The 21,107-nt window shown below is 45.7% G+C and overlaps 1 protein-coding gene across 4 annotated transcripts in view; it reads right to left on the bottom strand.

The window, feature by feature from the left end:
• Positions 1–21,107, bottom strand: part of LOC147099934 (uveal autoantigen with coiled-coil domains and ankyrin repeats protein-like) — a 173,460-nt gene that overhangs the window by 89,700 nt on the left and 62,653 nt on the right. The window contains exon 1 of one of the 4 annotated variants that reach the window (XM_085968407.1): positions 425–1,000. The exons of the other annotated variants lie outside the window; for them this stretch is intronic. Within the exon in view, the coding sequence (XP_085824533.1) occupies positions 425–460 (36 nt within the window). The 5' untranslated portion in view covers positions 461–1,000. Of the gene's footprint in view, positions 1–424; positions 1,001–21,107 lie in introns of those variants that run through there. 4 annotated transcript variants of the gene reach the window in all.

Below are 21,107 nucleotides of genomic sequence, written 5' to 3'. Positions count from 1 at the left end.
CCGACAACAAAGCTGACATAAATAAGTAAAATTTTTGGATTCGGGCCAGTGATTAGAAGCCGTTCGAAGCTTCGGTCTTGCAGCCTTATGACATCACTGAACGCAACTGAATTACAGTCCATTCATTTGCTTCCACGCATCTATTATTGAAGGCCGCTGAAGCACTTTGAATCAATAGGATTCTGCAGCCATCGGATATGCAATCGGCCCTGCTTTAAAACACCCTGTGCTCGCTGTATAGTATCGCATCTGCAATACTAGGTGTACAGCCACAGTGCAACATTAATCCTGACTCAATAAATTATACCCACATCAACGAGAGTTGATCAAAAGAAAACTATGCTTCACATTCACATGCAAACTCCCAAAATACCGATTTAAACTACAATGAGGTAAAGCACTACCTTTGGTGCAAGATACCTACAAAGGGCACGGAGGCACAGGAAAACCAACGCTTCATACTGGTAAAGGATGCTGCTGGGGCTTGGGCAGATTTACAGTCGCAAAGTGCAGCTTGCTATAAATCTTCAACTCCGCAATTTGCACAGTGCAGGTTAGGGCCAGAAAGCAAAAGTAGCTGCTTCGGCAGGTACTGCACCGTCCTACAACTTCAGAAGAATTGCACGGCCCCAGTTCGTAACCCCGCTCGAGCATTTTACTAAATTCTCTTCATCTTCCGCGTCTTCTTGTGACTGCATTACTCCTCCGGAGGATTTTGTTTTGTTGTATTTTGAGTTTTGTTGCAGAAACCACAGACTGCCGCCGAGAGATTAAATCACACAACCAGGTAGGATGGCTCCTCCCCCTTTCTTCCAGCGACTGTGCCGAGCCTTTCGGTGCTCTCCTTTGCTCAATTCCAGTTCTTTTCAACATAAGCAACTGCAATTCGAGGTCTTCAAGCCCTTGCTGCGGGGCAGTGCATGCCGCAGTGGCTTGTGCCAAGCAGGAGTAAGGCTTTTAACTTGGCTCTAAAATATCACACCCTGATCACAGTAAACAGGCCATGCAGTCAGCCAACTCCTTCATTTTTGACCTCGCAACCTTCCGAGACACGTCTACAAGGTATGGCTAATAATAATTCTCTGCATGCGTAGCCGGTGAGTAATGGAGTATCAAGCTATCATCATTAAAGCCAAAGGGGCCTACTAAAGAACTGTGGTACCATCAAGGCATGTATTGCAGATTCTAGAAATAGTCACCTCCAGCAGAGAGATGCAAGTGTCAGGTTCAGAAAGCCTTTGGCCGACCTTCGAATACACTTGTCGCACCAAAGGACCGATCAACCAGGACACCCGCTTTCCCCGGCACAATACACGGATTACATCATCATTTTTTTATAGGCGGGTTAAGATTCCCTATCGTTGCTACAAAGTTTCTCACTTCCCGCCACCCTTCCCCCCCCACAATTCCCTGCCAAAGCATCTTATTCCGTGCTGTACAGAGCAGGATGCATGTCAGCAGCAAGATGCAATAGCATGGCCACAGGAGAGTTACAATCAGTCAATCACACAAGGAGAAACATAGCGTGCTACTGGCCAGGACGTGTATTTTAAACCACGCGGCTTAAATGTATTTCTAGCTACGGCAATTTGTATTTTCAATTGGAATTTAAGACTATTAAAAAACACAGGATACTAGAATACTCCTTTTCATCTCGTGAGCCGTCTCCAACCTCTGTCCAGGAGGCGACAGACTGCGTTCTTGAAAATCCTACAAGTGGGAGATTAAATGGTAAATTTAAGCAGCCTTCTCAAACCTGAAGGTAAAATCTCAACCAAGCTGCCGTGTGAGCAGAAATGCACACCTTTTAAATAAGAATTCATATCAACAACTTGCATTTATATAGCACCTTTAATCTAGTGAAAGGTCCCAAGGCACTTCACAGGAGTGTTATCGGACAAAATTTGACACCGAGCCACAAGATATTAGGACAGGTGACCAAAAGCTTGGTCAAAGAGGTAGGTTTTAAGGAGCGTCTTAAAGGAGGAGAGAGGTGGAGAGGTTCAGGGAGGGAATTCCAGAGCTTAGGGTCTAGACAACTGAATAGAGTTTCAAGGTACAATAGTTGTATTTAATCCCAAAGATACAAAAAAAATTTTTAGCCTTAATCATAACTACTCCCCAAAGACAGGAAACCTACTGAACGAAGCAAGCATTCATTCAGGTGTCCTTTGGATAAATCCAGGTTTTGGAGGGAGGGCGACAAGGATTCTCAAACACAGACCATAGATAGGGAGCACGAGGAGATCTGCGACAGAGGTCACGGGCCGACCACACTGCATGCTGGAAACACAGAGCCCAGACAATTTTGTATGCTAGACTTCTGTACACGTTGAATTACTAATGTGCTGTTTCGGTTATATGCCACAAAATAAAAATCTTGAAAGAAAGAACTTGCATTATATGGCGCATTTCATGACCTCAGGACGTCCCAAAGCATTTTACAGCCAATGAGGTACTTTTTGGAGTGTAGTCACTGTTGTAATGCGGGAAACACGGCAGCCAATTTGCACACAGCAAGCTCCCACAAACAGCAATGAGATAATGGCCAGATAGTCTGTTTTATTCAAATTGGCTGAGGGATAAATATTGGGCTCCAGGACACCAGGGTAAACTCCCCCTGCTCTTCTTCGAATTAACGCCATGGGAATCTTTTACATCACATCCGAAAGACGGCACCTCCAACAGTGCAGCGCTCCCTCAGTAAGTGCACTGGGAGTGCTGGCCAAGATTTTTGTGCTCAAGTCTCTGGAGTGGGGACTTGAACCCACGACCTTCCGACTCAGAGGTGAGGGTGCTGCCCAGTGAGCCACGGCTGACACTGATCTCCTATCCTTCAAGCGCCCGACACTTCAACCGGAGTTTCAGGAGCACCTCAATACCTCCAGCTGCTCCTTCGCACCAACATTTCAAGAGCCCTGTTGGGAGTACTTTTTTGCTTATGAATAAAAAACCACCAGTTGAAATGCCAATAGTAACACATTACCACCAAATATGTTTTTGCCAAAAATCAGAGGATCCAACAGATTTTTATTACTGTAAATTTTATTATGAAGCTACAGTACATTTAAATGAATACTTCATATTTAGAATAGTAGGTCTTTACTTTGGTCTCCATACACGCACCCACTCTGTCAGTAAATATCCTGCTCAAGACACATTATGAAAGTAACAAAACACAATCTAGTCTTCAAATGGATGAATCTGACCAGGGGGCTGTATTTGGGGCGGACAACACACACTACAGGCCCAATCGCCTTTCCTAATCACATAGGGAACGCAGGGGGTTGGGGGTTGAGAATTTCCATGAATGCCACTGCTGGGGGGGGGAAGCAAAAACTAATATCACTAAATAAACCCAGTCTCCAGCAGACAGGAAAACCAACCATATAGATGAGGTTTTTAAAAAATATATATAAACACAGCTGTACGCTGCACTGTCGAAGGGGCCGTCTTTCGGACGAGACGTTAAACCGAAGCCTCGTCAGGTAGATGTGACAGATCCTATTTCGAAGAAAAATAGCAGGGGGGGGGTGGGGGGAGTTCTCCCCGGTGTCCCTGGGGCCAATATTTATTCCTCAACCAACATCACTAAAAACAGATTATCTGATTATCACATTGCTGTTTGAGAGTGCCTGCTGCGTTTCCCACATCACAACAGTGACTCCACTTCAAAAAGTACTTCATTGACTGTAAAGCGCTTTGGGGAGTCCTGGGGACCGTGAAATGCGCTGTAGAAATGCACCAAGTCTCTTTTCTTTTACGATAGCAAAATACTGCGGATGCTGGAAATCCAAAACAACAGAAAATACTGGAAAAACTCAGCAGGCCAGGCAACATCCGTGGAGAGAGAAACAGAGTTAACGTTTCAGGTCAAAACCCACCTGAAACGCTGACCCTATTTCTCTCTCCACGGATGTTGCCTGGCCTGCTGAGTTTTTCCAGCATGTTCAGTTGTTGTTTCTCTTTTCTTTTAGCTTGTCCCAGGGCTCAAGACCATTATTAAACTATTTGAGTTTTGCTCGTGCAACGCATGGCACCTGCATCATAAATAGCTTTGCAGTCTTCCCAGATAGCTAGAGTTCCTCCTTCCAAGTCATAAGATCTGAAAGTGTTTAACAACCTTAATTGTGTGACACAGAAGTAGTAAACATGGACTTAATTCCAAAGGCCAAACATTTGGTCTCCACTTGATGAGAGATATTTCCACTCAGCCCGCTTATAAACACACCGATGGGAGACAGCACTAGATGCTCATTATCAAAACCGTTTGACCCCCTTCAACCCTTTTGCGGGATTAGATCACAGGCTTACAATTACTCATGGGTACTCTATACGTCTATATAAATAAATTCTATTCAGCTAAGCTGCTACTATAGCGCCTTAGAAATAGCTACTGCATTACCTCCATTTCTCTACAGTAACTGCATGAAAGTGATACAGCATTACAATGAAAAGAATCGTTATAATTAGCTTGTTGGAATTCTGTGGAATTTATGGTGACATCAAGCATGGGACAGGGGCAAGCCCTAACAAGGGTACAACAACCAGCCAAGACACCAATAGGCAGGGGCGGATTGGGGAGGGAGGCAAGCTACTGCTCGGTCAAGTAGTCTCGGGTGAAACTGAAGACGTCATGCTATATAGCCCTCCCACGAAGCTAAAAGACGTTGCTTAAATATACCTGCAAAAAACTGCCAAAATAAGGCCAGGCATGCCAATTAGCACTGCGTCGAGGAATTCGAACATTTGCATGGATACGTTAGATTGGCTCAGTTGGTAAGAATCGCGTGTCTGAATCAGAAAGCAGTGGGTTCGAGTGCCAGACTTTATCCAAGCAATACGCTGAAAACTTGTTCCTCTCCAAAAGGTTCGCGCTTCCCACTGCCGTCCTGTCCGATAGTGACTGGGTCCAAGTTTGGTCAAAATATGGCAGCAGCAGAGAGGCACATATTGCCGAAGAAATCAACACAAAAATATCCCGGAGAGTTTGTTTGGGGGCGGGGGGGGGGGGGGGGGGGGAAAGAGACACAGTAGAGGACAGATAATTATTCATAAGGCTTTGTATAAAAAAAGTCAACTCTACTGAATTCAGTGGTGTTAAAATAGAACACATTTCACACTATTACGTCTTTCGGACGAGACGTTAAACCGAGGCCCCGTCTGCGCTCTCAGGCAGATGTAAAAGATCTCACGCCACTATTTCGACAAACAGCAGGGGAGGCGCTCCCTGGTTTCCTGGGGCCAATAGTTACCCCTCAACCAACACCACTAAAAAATAAATCTGGTCATTATCACATTGCTGTTTGCGGGAGCTTGCTGTGTGCAAATTGGCTGCCGCATTTCCCACATTACAACAGTGACTACCCTTCAAAAAGTACCTCATTGTCTGTAAAGTGCTTTGGGGCGTTCTGAGGACGTGAAAGGCGCTGTAGAAATGTAAGTCTGTCTTTCTATCTCTCTCTAAGGTGCAATGTTTAACATCACAGGATCCCCACAGCCGTTTTGTTCAATGATATTCATTTGGAGAAATTTGCCATCCATTGCCTCCCACAAAACGTGCCACAAACCAAAAAAAAAACCAAATCGAATGCATATGGACGGTGAGTTTAACAGGTCGGAGTGTGTTGCAAGACCATAACAGAGAGGTTCTGGTGAGTTCCTAAAGCTTCACTCTCACCATTTGTTTTATACAAAGGAGTCTTATAAGTTACTGTCTTTCCCCACTACCAAAGCCAGTTACTAGCCCATTTGCTGCAGTTTAAATTGGTCAGCAAGCCTACAATTACTGTGCTGTCTTTAGAAACACAAACCTTTCAAGTTCTGTTCTCATGGAGTTCCATAATAACAGGCTTCCACAGCCTAACTATAGCGGACCTCATACCACCCTCGTGGCCCCAATCCCCACCCCCCAAAGTAACATCTCATTACAGAAGTATATTTACCAGTTTGGTGGCCGTAAACCACGGACTATACATTAGAGCATCATTCATCAGGCACTGCATGCACCATATTGCTTTCTGCACCAGTTGCGATTCCACAACGGGGAGTAGAGCTCACAGCAAGAGAAGATCAGAAAATCCTGCACTGCATAAATTTGCATTTATGCAAACATAGAGCAACATTCTAAAGCACATGTAATCAAAAGGAAGTGTTTGAAAATCAACCATCTATTTGTTCATTGAAAGATACTCACGCTACTTGAGCAGGTTTTTGAAGCTGGTCGAAGTCCTTAAATCGATCATTGAATTTTGCAGCTCAGGAGGCGGCCATTCGGCCCATCATATCTATGCCAACTCTCAAAGGGCTAGCCCCAGAGTCCCGATATCCTGCCCTTTGCACGTACCATTTCAAATTTTTTCTTCAAATATTTATACACTTCCCTTTTAAAATTATGGATTCTGTTTCCAGCGCAGTTTATGAACAGGAGGAGGCCCTTCAGTCCGAGTCAGTTCCGCCATTCAAATAGATCATGGTTGATCTGTACCTTAACTCCATTTACCTTGATAATCTCACCTCACCCAACCAAAATCTGTCGATCTCAGTCTCGGAAGCTCCAATTGACCCCCAGCATCCACAGCCTTTTGGGGGGGGGGGGGGGGGAGAAAGAGTTCCAGAATTCCACAACCCTTTGTGTGAAAATATGCTTCCCAATTTCCCTGCTAAATGGCCGAGCTCTAATTTTATGATTATGTTCTCCCGTTCTTGATTTCTAGTAGAGAATTCAGTGTCTTAACAACCCTCTATTTAAAAAATAATTCTTCAAACATCTGTGTTCTACTGGTGACAATGTGTTCTCCAGTTACCAACTCACTATCTTTCCCCATTTACTTTTCTCAAAATTCCTCCATTTTGAGCACTTCCATTAGATCTCCGCATAACCTTTCTGCTTTAATCAAACGAGCCCCAGTTAGAGCAAAATAATTACATTCTTGTTTTGCCTTTTAGAAAAGACAACTTAATTTTTAGTGAACAAAAGGCAGAATTGTACACTAGAAACTTAAGCAATCTTGTGTTTACTATCAGTCTGTGCATAGGTCCCTGAAGGTGGCAGGACATATTGAGAGAGTGGTTAGCAAAGCATATGGGATCTTGGGTTTCATAAATAGAGATATTGAGTACAAAAGCAGAGAAGTTATGTTGAACCTTCATAAAGCGCTGGTTAGGCCACAACTGGAGTATTGCATCCAGTTCTGGTCACCACCCTTGAGAGGGTGCAGTGGAGATTTACCAGAATGGTTCTGGGGATGGGAGAACTTAGCTACAAGGGCAGTTTGGAGAGCTGGATTTGTTTTCATTAGAGCAAAAGGAGGTTGAGGGGTGATTTGATAGATGTACAAAATTACAGGTTTGGATAGGCTAGACAGAGAAAGGCTGTTCCGACTAGTTGATGGTACAAGGACTAGGGGACACAGATTTAAGGTTTTGGGCAAGAAATACAGGGAGGATGTGAAGGAAAACTTTTTTTTACCCAGCGAGTGGCGAGGACCTGGAACTCGCTGCCGACAGAAGTGGTGGAAGCGGAGACACTCAATGTTTTCAAGGGGAGACTGGATAGGCACTTGAGGGAAATAAACTTGCAGGGCTACGGGGATAGAGCGGGGGAGTGAGACTGGCTGGATTGCTCTGCAGTGAGCCAGAGCCGGCTCAATGGCCCGAATGGCCTCCTTCTGTGCCGTTATGGCTATGACAACATCAGAAGAGTGGGCATCACAGTGAAGCAGCAGTTTTATCTCTTCTGGGTTCAAGTCCCACTCCAGAGACTTGGACACATAATCCAGGCTGACATTCCAGTGCAGTACTGAGGGAGTGCTGCACTGTCGGAGGCGCCATTTTTCATACGACACGTTAAACCGAGGCCCCGTCTGCTCTCTCAGGTGGACGCGAAAGATCCCGTGGCACTATCCGAAAAAGGGCAGGGGACTTCTCCCCGGTGTCCTGGCCAATATTTATCAGTCAACTAACACCTAAAAGAACAGATGATGTCGTCATTTATTGCATCGGTTTGTGGAAGCTTACAAATTGTCTGCCGCATTTCCTACATTACAACCATTACTAAGCTCCAAAGAGTACTTCATTGGCTGTAAAATGCTTTGGGGAGCCCAGAGGTCAGGCAAGGCGCTGTGTGAATGCAAGTTGTATTTTTCTTACTTATTTGAAAGGCCGAATAGAAAGAAAGAAAATCAAAAAAAACTGTTTGGTCCACATAACAGCCGCTGAGCTTCACAAATAATTCATTGTGTTACATTGCTTTGAATGTTATAGAAATGCACACATTACTGTCTGCCTCTTCACTCACCATGACGACACAGTGCGAGGTAGCTATAATGCATGCCTATATTGCCAAATCACTGGAGTGAAAATCCCTAGAGGTCAGAATGCACTTGGAGTAAGGCGCTTGGTTTTGGTCACTGTAGGAAACGTGGCAGCCAATTTGCGCACAGCAAGCTCTCACAAAAAGCAATGTGATAACGACCAGGTCATCTGTTTTAGTGATGTTGGTTGAGGGATAAATATTGGCCCTAGGACAGCGGGCGAGAACTCCCCCTGCTCTTCTTCAAATAGAACCATGGGATCTTTTACGCCCACCCGAGGGAGCAGACGGAGCCTCGGTTTAACGTCTCATCTGAAAGTCGGCACCTCCGACAGATGCAGCACTTCCTCAGCACTGCGCTGGGACTGTCCCCCTGAATTATGTGTTCAAGTCCCTGGAGTGGGACTTGAACCCAGAACCTTGTGACTCAGAGGCGAGTGTGCTGCCCACTGAGCCACGGCCAACACCGTACCGGAACGAAGATGAGCTAAAGGACCTTCTTCATCCAAACCTTTCTGGCAATTTAGAAAACGTACAGATTTCAAAAAAAATTCAACTTATCAAGCGAAACTTGTTGCGCTGTTAACCTTGTACACTGAAGATACAAAAGCACGCTCGAGAGAAAACTTAACTGGATTTTACTGCACAATTAAACACACACTAGATGGAACTAGTCCTGCTGTAAAGGCAGAGCAAAAACTCACATCTGCTAGCAGCAGAGTACAGCTGACCGTATTCATTACAATTAGGATTAGATCCTTCATAGGAGCTGTGGGTACGTCTGCTGTGCAATCACCTTCAGGGTTTCTGCTTGAAACAAAATCAGTAATCGTTTGCAGTTGCAAGATTCCCTTTCATTATCCATCACAGCCAAACACCATACCTAAACTGCGTTTCAATTTTAGCTGTATTATGACAGAACGACGTAGGACAGCGATGAGCTAAGATGCACGTTTACACACATACAGTGCCCTTCCCAGAGGCACAGTCTTGTTCAGGAACCCACGTCCCGTAAAAGGTTGCCAATAATGTTCCTTTCAAGTTGCGAGACCGCGCGGCGTTCTGGAGCTCCTGCGCAGCCGGCTCACCAGCTTTTCAATGCAAAGACTTCGCATACGCGGATTTTTTGAACCCCCAAAAATTTAGCAGGAACACTGGTTGCCAACAATCCAGGATTGGCCTGGAGTCTCCAGGAATTGAAGATTAATCTCCTGGACACTGCCACGGGCAAAAACCCAGGAAAAAAAATCACAGGCTTTTAAAAAAAAAATTTTTGCCCCCCACTTCATTTTCTTTGAAAGTTTGTGTTTATTAGTTATAAAAATATCGAGGGGGGGAGAAAAGGCTGGGTGGGGCAGTTGAAAGTGGGAGGACATGTGGTGCAACCTCCAGGAGTAAGTCTAACAAGAGTGGGTAACCCTAGTCTAGAAACTTGATCCAGGCGGACACTCAGTGCAGTGCTGAGGGAGTGCTGCACTGCTGCAGGTGCCGTCTTTCGGATGAGATGTTAAGCTGGTACCCTGTCTGCCCCCTCAGGTGGATGTAAAAAGATCCCACGGCAGTATCCGAAGAAAAGCAGGGGAGTTCTCCCCGGTGTCCTGGGCCAATATTTATCCCTCAATCAACATAACAAAAACAGATGATCTGGTCATTATCACGCTGCTGTTTGTGGGAGCTTGCTGTGCACAAATTGGCTGCCGCGTTTCCTACATTACAACAGTGACCACACTTCAAAAAGTACTTCAATGGCTGTAAAGCGCTTCGAGACGTCCAGTGGTCGCAAAAGGTGCTATAGAAATGCAAGTCTTGCTTTCTTTAGCCAGTATTTGATCAAGTGGAACAGATCCATTTAAGACTCCTAGCGTGGTGCAGTCAATATACTCTTACTGTACAGATCTGTGCCTAGATTTTTTTTTAAAAAGACAAGTCATGCTGGACACGTTAGGTAAACATCACGAGACCAGCCGACAGTTATAAAAGGCATTTAACACGATTTCCCCCCCCCCCAGTACAGCGCCACAGAAAATGATCCACGGCATTCTAGAATGTACTTTGGCTCCAAACTGACACAAATCTCATCCATTTGTTAACAGACAGCCCCAGCAGTGCGGGGGAAAAAAGCTCCTCCTCAGCAAAATTCATTTCAGACACCTCATCGCCCCTATGCCATTTAATACCCCAAAGGAGGGGAGGGAACCACAAACACAAGGGGCAGTCGGGCAGAGAAGCAGCTTCACAGTGCGCTAGTTCACATCTGCAAGTGTTAACACACGCACTCCGCTAAACTTGGCAGTGAGTTGTGAGTGTGCACGGCGCAAATTCCAGCAGGAAAGGCAGCATACATTTTTGTTGGCTATTGATTGAACCCGGTTTGCTTTTGAAATTTTATTTTTTATTTTTACATGTCTATTTTACACCAGTCTCTCTCGCCCCTATTTTTAAAAGTACAATTTACAGTCTACAGCCGTTACTGGATCCGTGGTGAGTGGCAAGGCGGTGAAGACTTATTCAATCATTCGGATTTTGGCCTGCTAAAATCAGATATGCAATTTAAACCCTGGCTCACGTCCAGGACAGCTTGCGAATGTCATGGCAGGCTATTTTACACCCAGGAACCCATTAAACTTAGGCAGTATAAGATTTCAGAATGGCGCTGTGGGACTAGAGACTCCAACAAAAAATGACAAAACCTGGCACAACCTTTTTGAAAATCCAAAGGAGAAGTGGGAACAGAATCTGTTACTGAAACTACTTCGAATATTGGTGGGACTGCGAGAGCGAGCTATTGAGCTTTCAACACATGAGTCACCATCTTGAATACGAGCTGGCCACTGTCCTTCAGCAAGAACATTAAGCCAAGGTCCCACCTGCCTGTTAAAATATTCCATGGCAGCAGGGAATTCTCCCTCGGCAATATTTCTCTCTCAAACACCGCCACCAAAAAAGTACATCAATTTTACACGGCTTATATCCTCACAACTTCACTCATTACATCCACACGACTAGAATTATTACATAGAATGACATAGTATTTACAGCACACAAACAGGCCATTCAGCCCAACAGGTCCATACCGGTGTTTAAGCTCCACACGAGCCTCCTCCCACCCCTACTTTATCTCACCCTATCGACCTAACCTTCTATTCCTTTCTCCCTCATGTGTTTATCCAGCTTCCCCTTAAAGGCATCTCTGCTCTTCGCCTCAACCACTCCCTGTGGCAGCAAGTTCCACATTCTCACCACTCTCTGGGTAAAGAAATTTCTCCTGAATTCCCTTTTGGATTTATTAGTGACTATCTTATATTGATGGCTAACGTTCCCTATAAGCTGCGCACTGGTCCCGCTTTCTCAATGTTCTGTTAATGGGCCCCACAGTCCCTTTAAGGGGCTGCGCACCCAAAAAAAAAATTAAGAGGGAACACGGTTTATGGCTCCTGGTTTTAGTCTCTTTCCCTCCCCTCCTTCCCTCCCCCCACCCCCACCCCCCCCACCACAAGTGGAAACAGCTTCTCTACGTCCACCCCATCAAATGTTGCTCATTACAGCCACACAATGTATTCTGTCACAAGACAGAAAAGTGCTAATCTAACTCTGCTGAAATTATCAGAAGTTCAGTATCTTTTTTTTTAAGTTTCACACCCAAGCCTTAGGGAATTGCAATCACTTTGCGCTGCTCCTAAATGTTTTGGATATTTGCCTTATGACTAACTGTGGCTCACTGTATTTTTCCTGTTACAGTATCTCTGTGCAAATCAGACCTCTCTGGAAATCCTCATTCCCTACCACAGACACAATATGTAGGCTTTCCAAAGAGTGGTAACAAAAATGTCAAACTCTCCAAGGTTTTCTATCGCTGTTTTGCTTCTCTCCTTGATCAGCACTAAAACCAGCAAAGCTTCACAGTCAGCAGGCCACTCAATCACTGCCAGGCTCACTGGGACATTTGGGATGGGAGGGGCAACAGCGAGCTTATTATTAAAAGAACCCCCCCGAAGAATCTGTCCACAATGCAGTATTTAAAATCATCTTTAAACAACCCCACTAACTTTTAATTAACACCCCACCCAGTGATGACTCAGTGAATAAATCCACTGCATGCTGCGGAACGAAGTTACACAGACCAGGAATGCTATACTTTCACTCCCTATTCTGTGCTGGTGCTCATTTAGCTGATTTCAGCCACTCAAGTGAGGTGGGGAGAGGGAAGAAGAGAGAGAGAGAGAAAGAAAGGGGAGAGAGTGAGAGAGCAGTAGCGAAAGGGGGGAACAAGAGCGAGATAGAGGGGGGAAACGGAGGGGAAAGGGAGAGAGACAAGGGAGATAGGGAGGAGTAAGCAAGAGGGAGTAAATGGGCAGGAGAGTGCGAGAGGGGGAAATGGGGAGGAGAGCGCGAGAGAGAGGGGGAAATGGGGAGGAGAGCGCGAGAGAGGGGGGTAACGAGGAGAGTGAGAGTGGGGGGGGAAACAGGGAGGAAAGAGCGAGTGTGTGTGGGGGGAACGGGGAGGAGAGTGCGAGAGTGGGGAGGAGAGAGAGAGAGCGCGAGGAGAGAAAGGGAACCGCCAGATTAATTGGAAGGGAGCATTTGATGAAATGGGTAATTTCCTGTCTTTCTGCAGTTTTGATCTTTATTATGCTGGTCTCTGAACAAAACTAGACTTACCACCAACTTCTCAACTGCTCTAAATATTTGTAAAACAATTCTAGGATATTCATCCTAAAAAAGTACAATCGTACCAAGTTCTGACATTCAATGCTTCTTCTCCCCCTTTGCTTGTTAACAGTTTACAGTTCATTTTACCAGGAAGGAGCTGCTCAGCACTGAGCGACAATGAGATTGAATTTCACACCATAACTCGTCATTCATTAGCAGGATTTTATCAGATACACAGCACATATTCCAAACACCACCTTTACTGCGGAGAACTATCACCATTTTATCACTTGACCCTCAATTTTGACCTGCACTTTGTAATTTCCATCTTAAAAATCTTGCCTCTTTTGGAGCAACTAATTAAATTAATCTCACTTCTCCCTCTTTACTATGAAGCATTATTAATTAATTTGCTCACTTTTCTGTCTCCACACCTCCCATTTTACAAGATCGCAAGATCATCACTGATAACAAAGGACATTCGGCCCATCTTATTCATTCATCCAGAATTACATGGAATTTACAGCACACAAACAGGCCATTCGACCCAACTGGTCCATGCCGGTGTTAATGCTCCACACGAGCCTCCTCCATCTCACCCTATCAGCATGTCTCAAGTCCCCTATTCCTTTCTCCCTCATGTGTTTGTCCAGCTTCCCCTTAAATGCATCTATGATATTCACCTCAACCACTCCCTGTGGTAGCGAGTTCCACATTCTCACCACTCTCTGGGTAAAGAAGCTTCGCCTGAATTCCCTATTGGATTTATTAATGACTATCTTATATTTATGACATCTAGTTTTGGATTCCCCCACAAGCAGAAGGAAACATCTCTACGTTTACCCTATCAAACCCCTTCACAATTTTGAAGACCTCTATTGATCCTCAAATCATCCATTGCAACATTCCTGGGTTAAATGATTCCTAGGTTTTATTCCATTACTCTGTCCAAGAGTCCATTCCATGTGTTGATCACTCTGTGCGTGAACAACTTCTCAACACCCATCCTAAATACACTTTTTACAATTTGGAACCTGTGTCCCCGTCCTACTTTCACGATTTAAAGTAATATTCTGGATTTAGGTTATCTATGCCATTTACTATCTTTTATACCTCTTTTAGATCAGCTCTCGGGCACCTTTTTTCAAAAGGCTGAAGGGTCCCAAGTTTCTCAAGTCTTTTTTTGTGTATGTACCTTTAAGGGAAGAACTGATTTTATACTGCAGTACCGGCAGTGACCACCCCTGTATAAAAGGCCCTAGCAGGCTTCTGTACTTCAGTCTGACGTTACCCTCTGTTCAGTAAAATACCTGTTAAACTGTTCTCCCGAAGTCCGTGTATTATTGAGGCGCGGACTTTACACTGGCGACGAGCAAGTTCGAACTCACCGGCAGAGTTACATCACCTCACGGGGATCTCACCCTGAGAAGTTTCTTGGAGGTCGAAGTCTGAGCAACGGGCGTCGACCGCGGGCAACCGCCCAAGGATCCATCGGTGTTCGGAGAATTGCGGGAGAGGCTGTGGAGAGCTGGGCTTGGCTCCCCAGTTAAGGTGTTCCAGCAAATCGTGCTGGTAGCAGGTAGTGCACTGACCCTTCCGGACTGCAGCAGGCTCGAGCTCGATCGAGCGGCTCTGCAAAAGGGGCCACGCAGCGTCGCCAGGAAGAAAAAGAGAGAGGCTCAAGAACTGGGCAGCAGAGAGAAAATAAACGAGGGGAAGGAAAGTGAGACGCGCCGAAGCCGCGGGTCGCCGCCATTACCCTGTAGAACGCTAGGAGCAGCGTGGCAGCAAGGGGAAGAAGAAAAAGCACGGGAGGCGCCATTTTAAATCACCCAAGATGCCGAAAAGTGGCAGTATCACTGCTTTCGACAACGAGGTAGAAGACTGGACCACGTATGTGGAAAGAATTGAAGTGTACTGCAAGGCAAATGAGGTGGCCGATGGAAAGAAGGCGTCGGTATTATTAAATTTGATGGGCGCGGGAACGTACGGCCTATTGCGGAATTTAATTACCCCAGCTAAACCAATGGAGAAAAGTTTTGAGGAGATTGTTAATATCTTACAGGAACACCTAAACCCTACACCGCTGCTGATAGCAGAAAGATTCAAGTTCCATAAAAGAAACCAGCACAAAGATGAGAGCAATGCTGACTATCTTACGGAACTACGCAAGTTATCGAAGCACTGCCAGTTCTGAGCAGGACTGGCAGACACCTTACGGGATAAGTTTGTCTGCGGGCTCCAGAGTGAAGGAGCCCAGAAACGACTACTTTCGGAAAAGGACCTGACGCTAGAACAGGCTTTCAGCGTGGCAGTATCCTACGAAGCAGCAGCACGGGGAGCTGCGGAAATACAACAGAAACCACAGGAATACAGCGCTAACGAGATGGCGTATGGAGCAGAAAAGTGCTATCGCTGCGGCAGAACAACCCATGATCAGAAGGACTGCTGGTTTAAGAACAAAGTATGCAGGCAATGCGGAAAAATGGGACATATAGCAAGAGTCTGCAGGTCGAGAAAGAAAACCAACACTACAAGAACTACTAAGGAAATGTACAAGAAAGTAAACAAAATGACAGACAGTAGTTCGGAAGATCAGGAGAGTGACAACGACTCCGGGAGCAGGAGACTAAGTTGTCTAAAGTTACACAACGTGATCGCAAAGGAGGATCACCGAACCATTTGGGTCACCCTCATGATAGCATGGTCCCAAGTAAAGATGGAATTAGATACAGGATCAGCCCTGTCATGAATCGACGAGACTATGAGTGGCTATTCTCACAAATACCCTTAAAGGACACGTCCATTGTATTGAAGACATACATGGAGCAAAAAGTCTACCCCAGAAGAAAAATAAGGGTGCCAGTTAAATATAACGGCAAGGAAACACAGAAACTGTATCTATATATACTACCAGATGGAGGACCACCATTATTGGGACGTGAATGGATCCGAAAAATACAATTGGATTGGCATTCCATTCAGGCGCTAACTGTGACTGACAAAAAGGATGAGGACGTCGCACCTGGACGTCTGTCACAAATTCTAACTGACGCAAAAGAGGTGTTCCAACAAGGACTTGGGACTCTAAAAGGAGTAAAGGCAACGATAAAAATCGAAGATAATGCAAACCCAAAATTTTTTAAGGCCAGACCAGTGCCGTACGCGATCCGCCCAGCCATTGAAGCAGAACTGGAGAGTCTGGAGCATTCAGGTGTGCTGTCCAAGGTGGACTGGAGCGAGTGGGCCACACCCATCATTCCTGTAATGAAGAAATCATTGAGCAGCACGCCTGGGGAGCCGAAGAAGGTTCGCATCTGTGGGGACTTCAAGGTGACTGTGAACCCAGTCCTGCACACAGTACAGTATCCACTTCCACAGATAGAAGATATTTTCGCCTCACTATCTGAAGGGAAACGTTTTACGAAGATGGATCTGGCCCAAGCGTATCTACAAATGGAGGTGGAAGGAGCATCTAGGAAATACCTCACGATAAACACTCAAAGGCCTTTACCAGTACAATCGACTGGTATTCGGGGTAGCATCAGCCCCGGCTATTTGGCAGAGGGCAATGGAACAAGTCCTGCAAGGGATCCCAGGGGCCCAGTGTTATTTGGATGACATCCTGGTGACGGGCGAAAATGACAGTGAACACCTTGCCAACCTGGAGCAGGTGCTCACTAGATTGCAGGAATATGGGCTACGAGCCAACCGCCCCAAATGAGAGTTCTTCAGGAGACAAATCTCATATTGTGGCCACATGATTGATGAGGAAGGGTTGCATAAGTCGCCGGACAAGATTGAGGCTGTAGTCAAGGCTCCAGCACCGGAAAATGTGTCACAACTGAGGTCGTTTCTCGGGCTGGTGAACTACTACCATAAGTTCTTGCCGAATTTATCTACAATTCTGCACCCACTGAATGCCCTGCTGCAAACTGGAGCAACATGGAAATGGAGTGATGAGTGTAAGCGTGCCTTTCAGGAATGTAAATGCCTAATCGCTTCAAAAGTATTGGCCCACTACAACCCAACACTACCGATTCGGTTGGCATGTGATGCGTCACCCTACGGCATTGGAGCGGTGCTGTCACACAAATTCCTTGACGGTTCAGAGAGGCCAATAGCCTTTGCGTCGCGCTCGTTAACCTCAGCCGAGCGTAATTACGCCCAGATTGACAGGGAGGCCCTCAGCCTGGTGTGGGGGGTGAAGAAGTTCAATCACTATCTGCACGGGCAGAAATTCACCCTACTGACTGATCAGCAGCCCCTGGTCTCCATTTTTAACCCAAAGAAGGGCATTCCGATGATCACGGTGCAACAGCTGCAAAGATGGTCACTTTTTCTAGGGGCACATCAGTACGACATAGAATACAAGGGTACAAAGCAGCATGGAAACGCTGATGGGCTGTCGCGCCTACGGTAGAGGAAGCACCTGCAGTGGACCCTGTTGAGATATTCCATGCGACCATAGTCGAATGTCTGCCTGTTACAAACTCAAGTATAGAGAAGGAAACCCGAAATGACCCGACACACTCTCGGGTCTATGATTTGACGGTGAAGGGATGGCCAGCATATGGCGACGCACTGTTGCCAGCATTCTCGCCAAGGAGAGAACAGCTGTCAGTGTGCCGGGGGACCTTGATGTGTGGATCCCGAGTGGTAATTCCACCCAAGTTGAGAGACAAGAGTGCTCAATGAGCTTCATGAAGGTCATCTGGGAGGGGTAAAAACGAAAAGCCTAGCCAGGGCTTATGTGTGGTGGCCGGGAATCGATAAACAAATCGAGGACCTGACCAAGAGCTGCTCAGGATGCCAGAAAGTCCAAAATGCACCACCACAGGCCCCTCTACACCCATGGGAGTGGCCCTCATCTCCATGACAACGGGTACACATTGATTTTGCTGGTCCATTTATGGACTCAATTTTTCTAATCACCGTGGACGCCCATTCGAAATGGCCAGAGGTCATCAAAATGTCCTCCACCACCACGGAGAAAACTTTTGCAGTCCTACGGACCATCTTCCCCAGGAATGGTTTGCCAGAACAGATTTGCTCCGACAATGGGCCACAGTTTGTGTCCAAGGATTTCCGGAGGTTTCTGAGGAATAATGGGGTGAAACATTACACATCTGCCCCATATCATCCAGCCACAAATGGATTGGCTAAAAGGTTTGTTCAGACCTTTAAAAAGGCAATAAAGGCGATGTATAACGACGACATACCACTACAACACAAGGTAGATAATTTCTTGTTTGCTTACCGGAATGCGACACATGCAGTCACCAACCAAGCTCCAGCCATAATGTTCTTCAACCGAAGGCTAAGATGTCGCCTGGATTTGCTCAAACCAAACATAAGACGAGATGTTGAGGATAAGCAATTCCAGCACATCAACGAGAGGCCAACCAGGAGCTTCAAGATAGGGCAACCAGTCTTGGCCCGTGACTACCGAACAGAGAAATGGCAGCCAGGAACGATATGCACACAGCAGGGACCACTAATGTACACAGTGGACGTTGGAGAGAGCATCGTGAGACGCCATGCTGACCAGATTCTAGAGTCACAGGAACAAGCCAAACCTATACCACGAGCATGTGCACCTGGTAATGAGCCCGAAGTACAGATTGCGTCTACCTCAGAAGCAGTGGTATTGGAAGCTGACGAACCAACCAATGACAATGAGCCAGAATCGACTCCACCGCAAGAACAGGATACTCGAGAAAGGCGCTATCCAGTCAGGATTAGGAAGCCTCCTCAAAGACTGAACTTATAAATGATTATTTCAGTTGATGTATATAGTACCGAGAAAATTGTAATTGTAATTAGTTATTATTTAGTTGTTAAATGAATGTTATGTACTGTTTATCTAAAAGGGGAGGAATTGTTGTGTATGTACCTTTAAGGGAAGAACTGGTTTTAGACTGCAGTACCGGCAGTGACCACCCCTGTATAAAAGGCCCTAGCAGGCTTCTGTACTTCAGTCTGACATTACCCTCTGTTCAGTAAAATACCTGTTAAACTGTTCTCCCAAAGTCCGTGTATTATTGAGGCACGGACTTTACACTTTCCTCGTAATTCCCATCTCTAACACTAGGGATCAGTCTTGTGGCTCTCCTCTGGACTACCTTCCAGCTTGACTGTCTCAAGTGACCACAATTAGATATAGCACTCAAGATTAGCAGTGCTCCCCAACCAACAAGACTTGCATTTATATATCGCCTTTCACAACCTCAGGACGTCCCAAAGCGCTTTACAGCCAATGAAGTGCTTTTGAAGTGCAGTCGCTGTTGTAATACAGGAAGACAAATGAAATGGAAGCATGAGCTACTGGCAACAAGTTTGTCAAGTCTTTAACCAGCTAGCCTGTAAGGATAACAAGCCCATACGAGAGAGCAAGGAACTTGAGCAGATAAAGCTAGGCTGATACTGCAGTGCTGAGGGAGTGCTGCACTGTCGAAGGTGCCGTCTTTTGGATGAGACGTTAACTGAGGCCCCGTCTGCGCTCTCAGGTGGACGTAAAAGATCCCATGGCACTATTTCGAAGAGGAGCAGGGGAGTTATCCCCGGTTTCTATATGTCCTACTCTCCTATTCTTTCTTGGTCCTTTCCATTGCTTTTGGGGAACACTGGAAGTGCTGGACTGAGAAAGACCGAGGTCAATCTAGTTCACCTTCTATCCTATAGATAGGCGCATGATACGACGACATTGGGAGTTGCTGACTCATCATACAACTCCATTATCATCGTATCGTGTGAGAAGTGGAAGAGCTGCCAAACAACATCAGCTTTACACCTCGAAGGGGAAAGCCAGGAGCTGGAAAGTGTAGGGCGCTGTTGCTGCAACATGTCATTTCTACTTATTAGAGCATGCTGGAGATTTTACTGCAATTGGATACAACTTCTGAGATACTTCAACCAAGTATACAAAATGAAAAGGTAGTGAAAAATCATTCTAGTCTGAGTTCAACTGCGTCAGTGTCAGCTGTGGCTCAGTGGGTCGCACACTCGCCTCGGAGTCAGAAGGTTGTGGGTTCAAGTCCCACTCCAGAGACTTGAGCACAAAGCTAGGCTGACACTCCAGTGCTGTACTGAGGGAGTACTGCACTGTCGGAGGTGCCATCTTTCAGATGAGATGTTAAACCGAGGCCCCATCTGCCCCCTCAAGTGGACGTAAAAGATCCCATGGCACTATTTCGAAGAGGAGCAAGGGAATTATCCCCAGTGTCCTGGACCAATATTTATTCCTCAAACAACTTAATAAAAAAAAAAGATTCTCTGGTCATTATCACATTGCTGTTTGTGGGAGCTTGCTGTGCGCAAATTGGCTGCCGCGTTTCCTACATTACAACAGTGACTACACTTCAAAAAAAGTACTTCATTGGCTGTAAAGCGCTTTGAGACGTCCAGAGGTCGTGAAAGGCGCTATAGAAATGCAAGGCTTTCTTTCTGGTTGGGAGAGTGGGGTGAAGGAGAGAGAACAGACCCAATGCTGTGACTTAATGCCCTCAGAATTTGAGTTGTGGATGTTGGCAATAGTCAACGGAAACAAACTCTCAAAGTCTAGAACCGGTTCAAGTGTTTTATATTACTGAAAATAACAACCACTGTGAAAAACACAGCCACAACTGTTATAATAGTAAGAAAAATAAAACCTAATGTACAAGCAAAATCAAAATGCACGTCACATACTGTACAATAACCAGTAACTCCACTTTCTGAAAAAACTCATTCTTGCAACCTCAGGAACCCTAACATGCAGCCTTCTGTTCAAACTAATCTACAGAACGACAAAACTTCCCTTCAACCTTCACAGTGCAGATCACAACCTGCTTCCCACTTGTGGTAAACCACTTTTACCGTTCACTATCGTTACACTATAGTTATCACTGTTAGATCGTTTCCCTATAGTTATCACTGTTCACATTGTTGTATCACTGTACGAGGTCGCCTCGTCACGCTGCTATACCTGGGCTGACCACTGCCGACTCCGCCCATGGCTCCGCCTACCTGCCCGGGTATAAAGGTGGTCGACTGGCTGGTATTCCTCCTTCTTGGATCCGATCACCCACGAGGGTGGGCTCTGTTATTTAGTCAATAAAAACCTATAGTTACTTTCTTAACTCGTCGCTTTTCATTGGACGAA

This window comes from Somniosus microcephalus, chromosome 27, assembly GCF_052327205.1.
Source record: "Somniosus microcephalus isolate GS21.2 chromosome 27, FLI_Smic_1.0, whole genome shotgun sequence".
In the NCBI taxonomy this organism is placed as follows: domain Eukaryota; kingdom Metazoa; phylum Chordata; class Chondrichthyes; order Squaliformes; family Somniosidae; genus Somniosus; species Somniosus microcephalus.
This window is presented reverse-complemented; position numbering and strand designations above follow the sequence as displayed.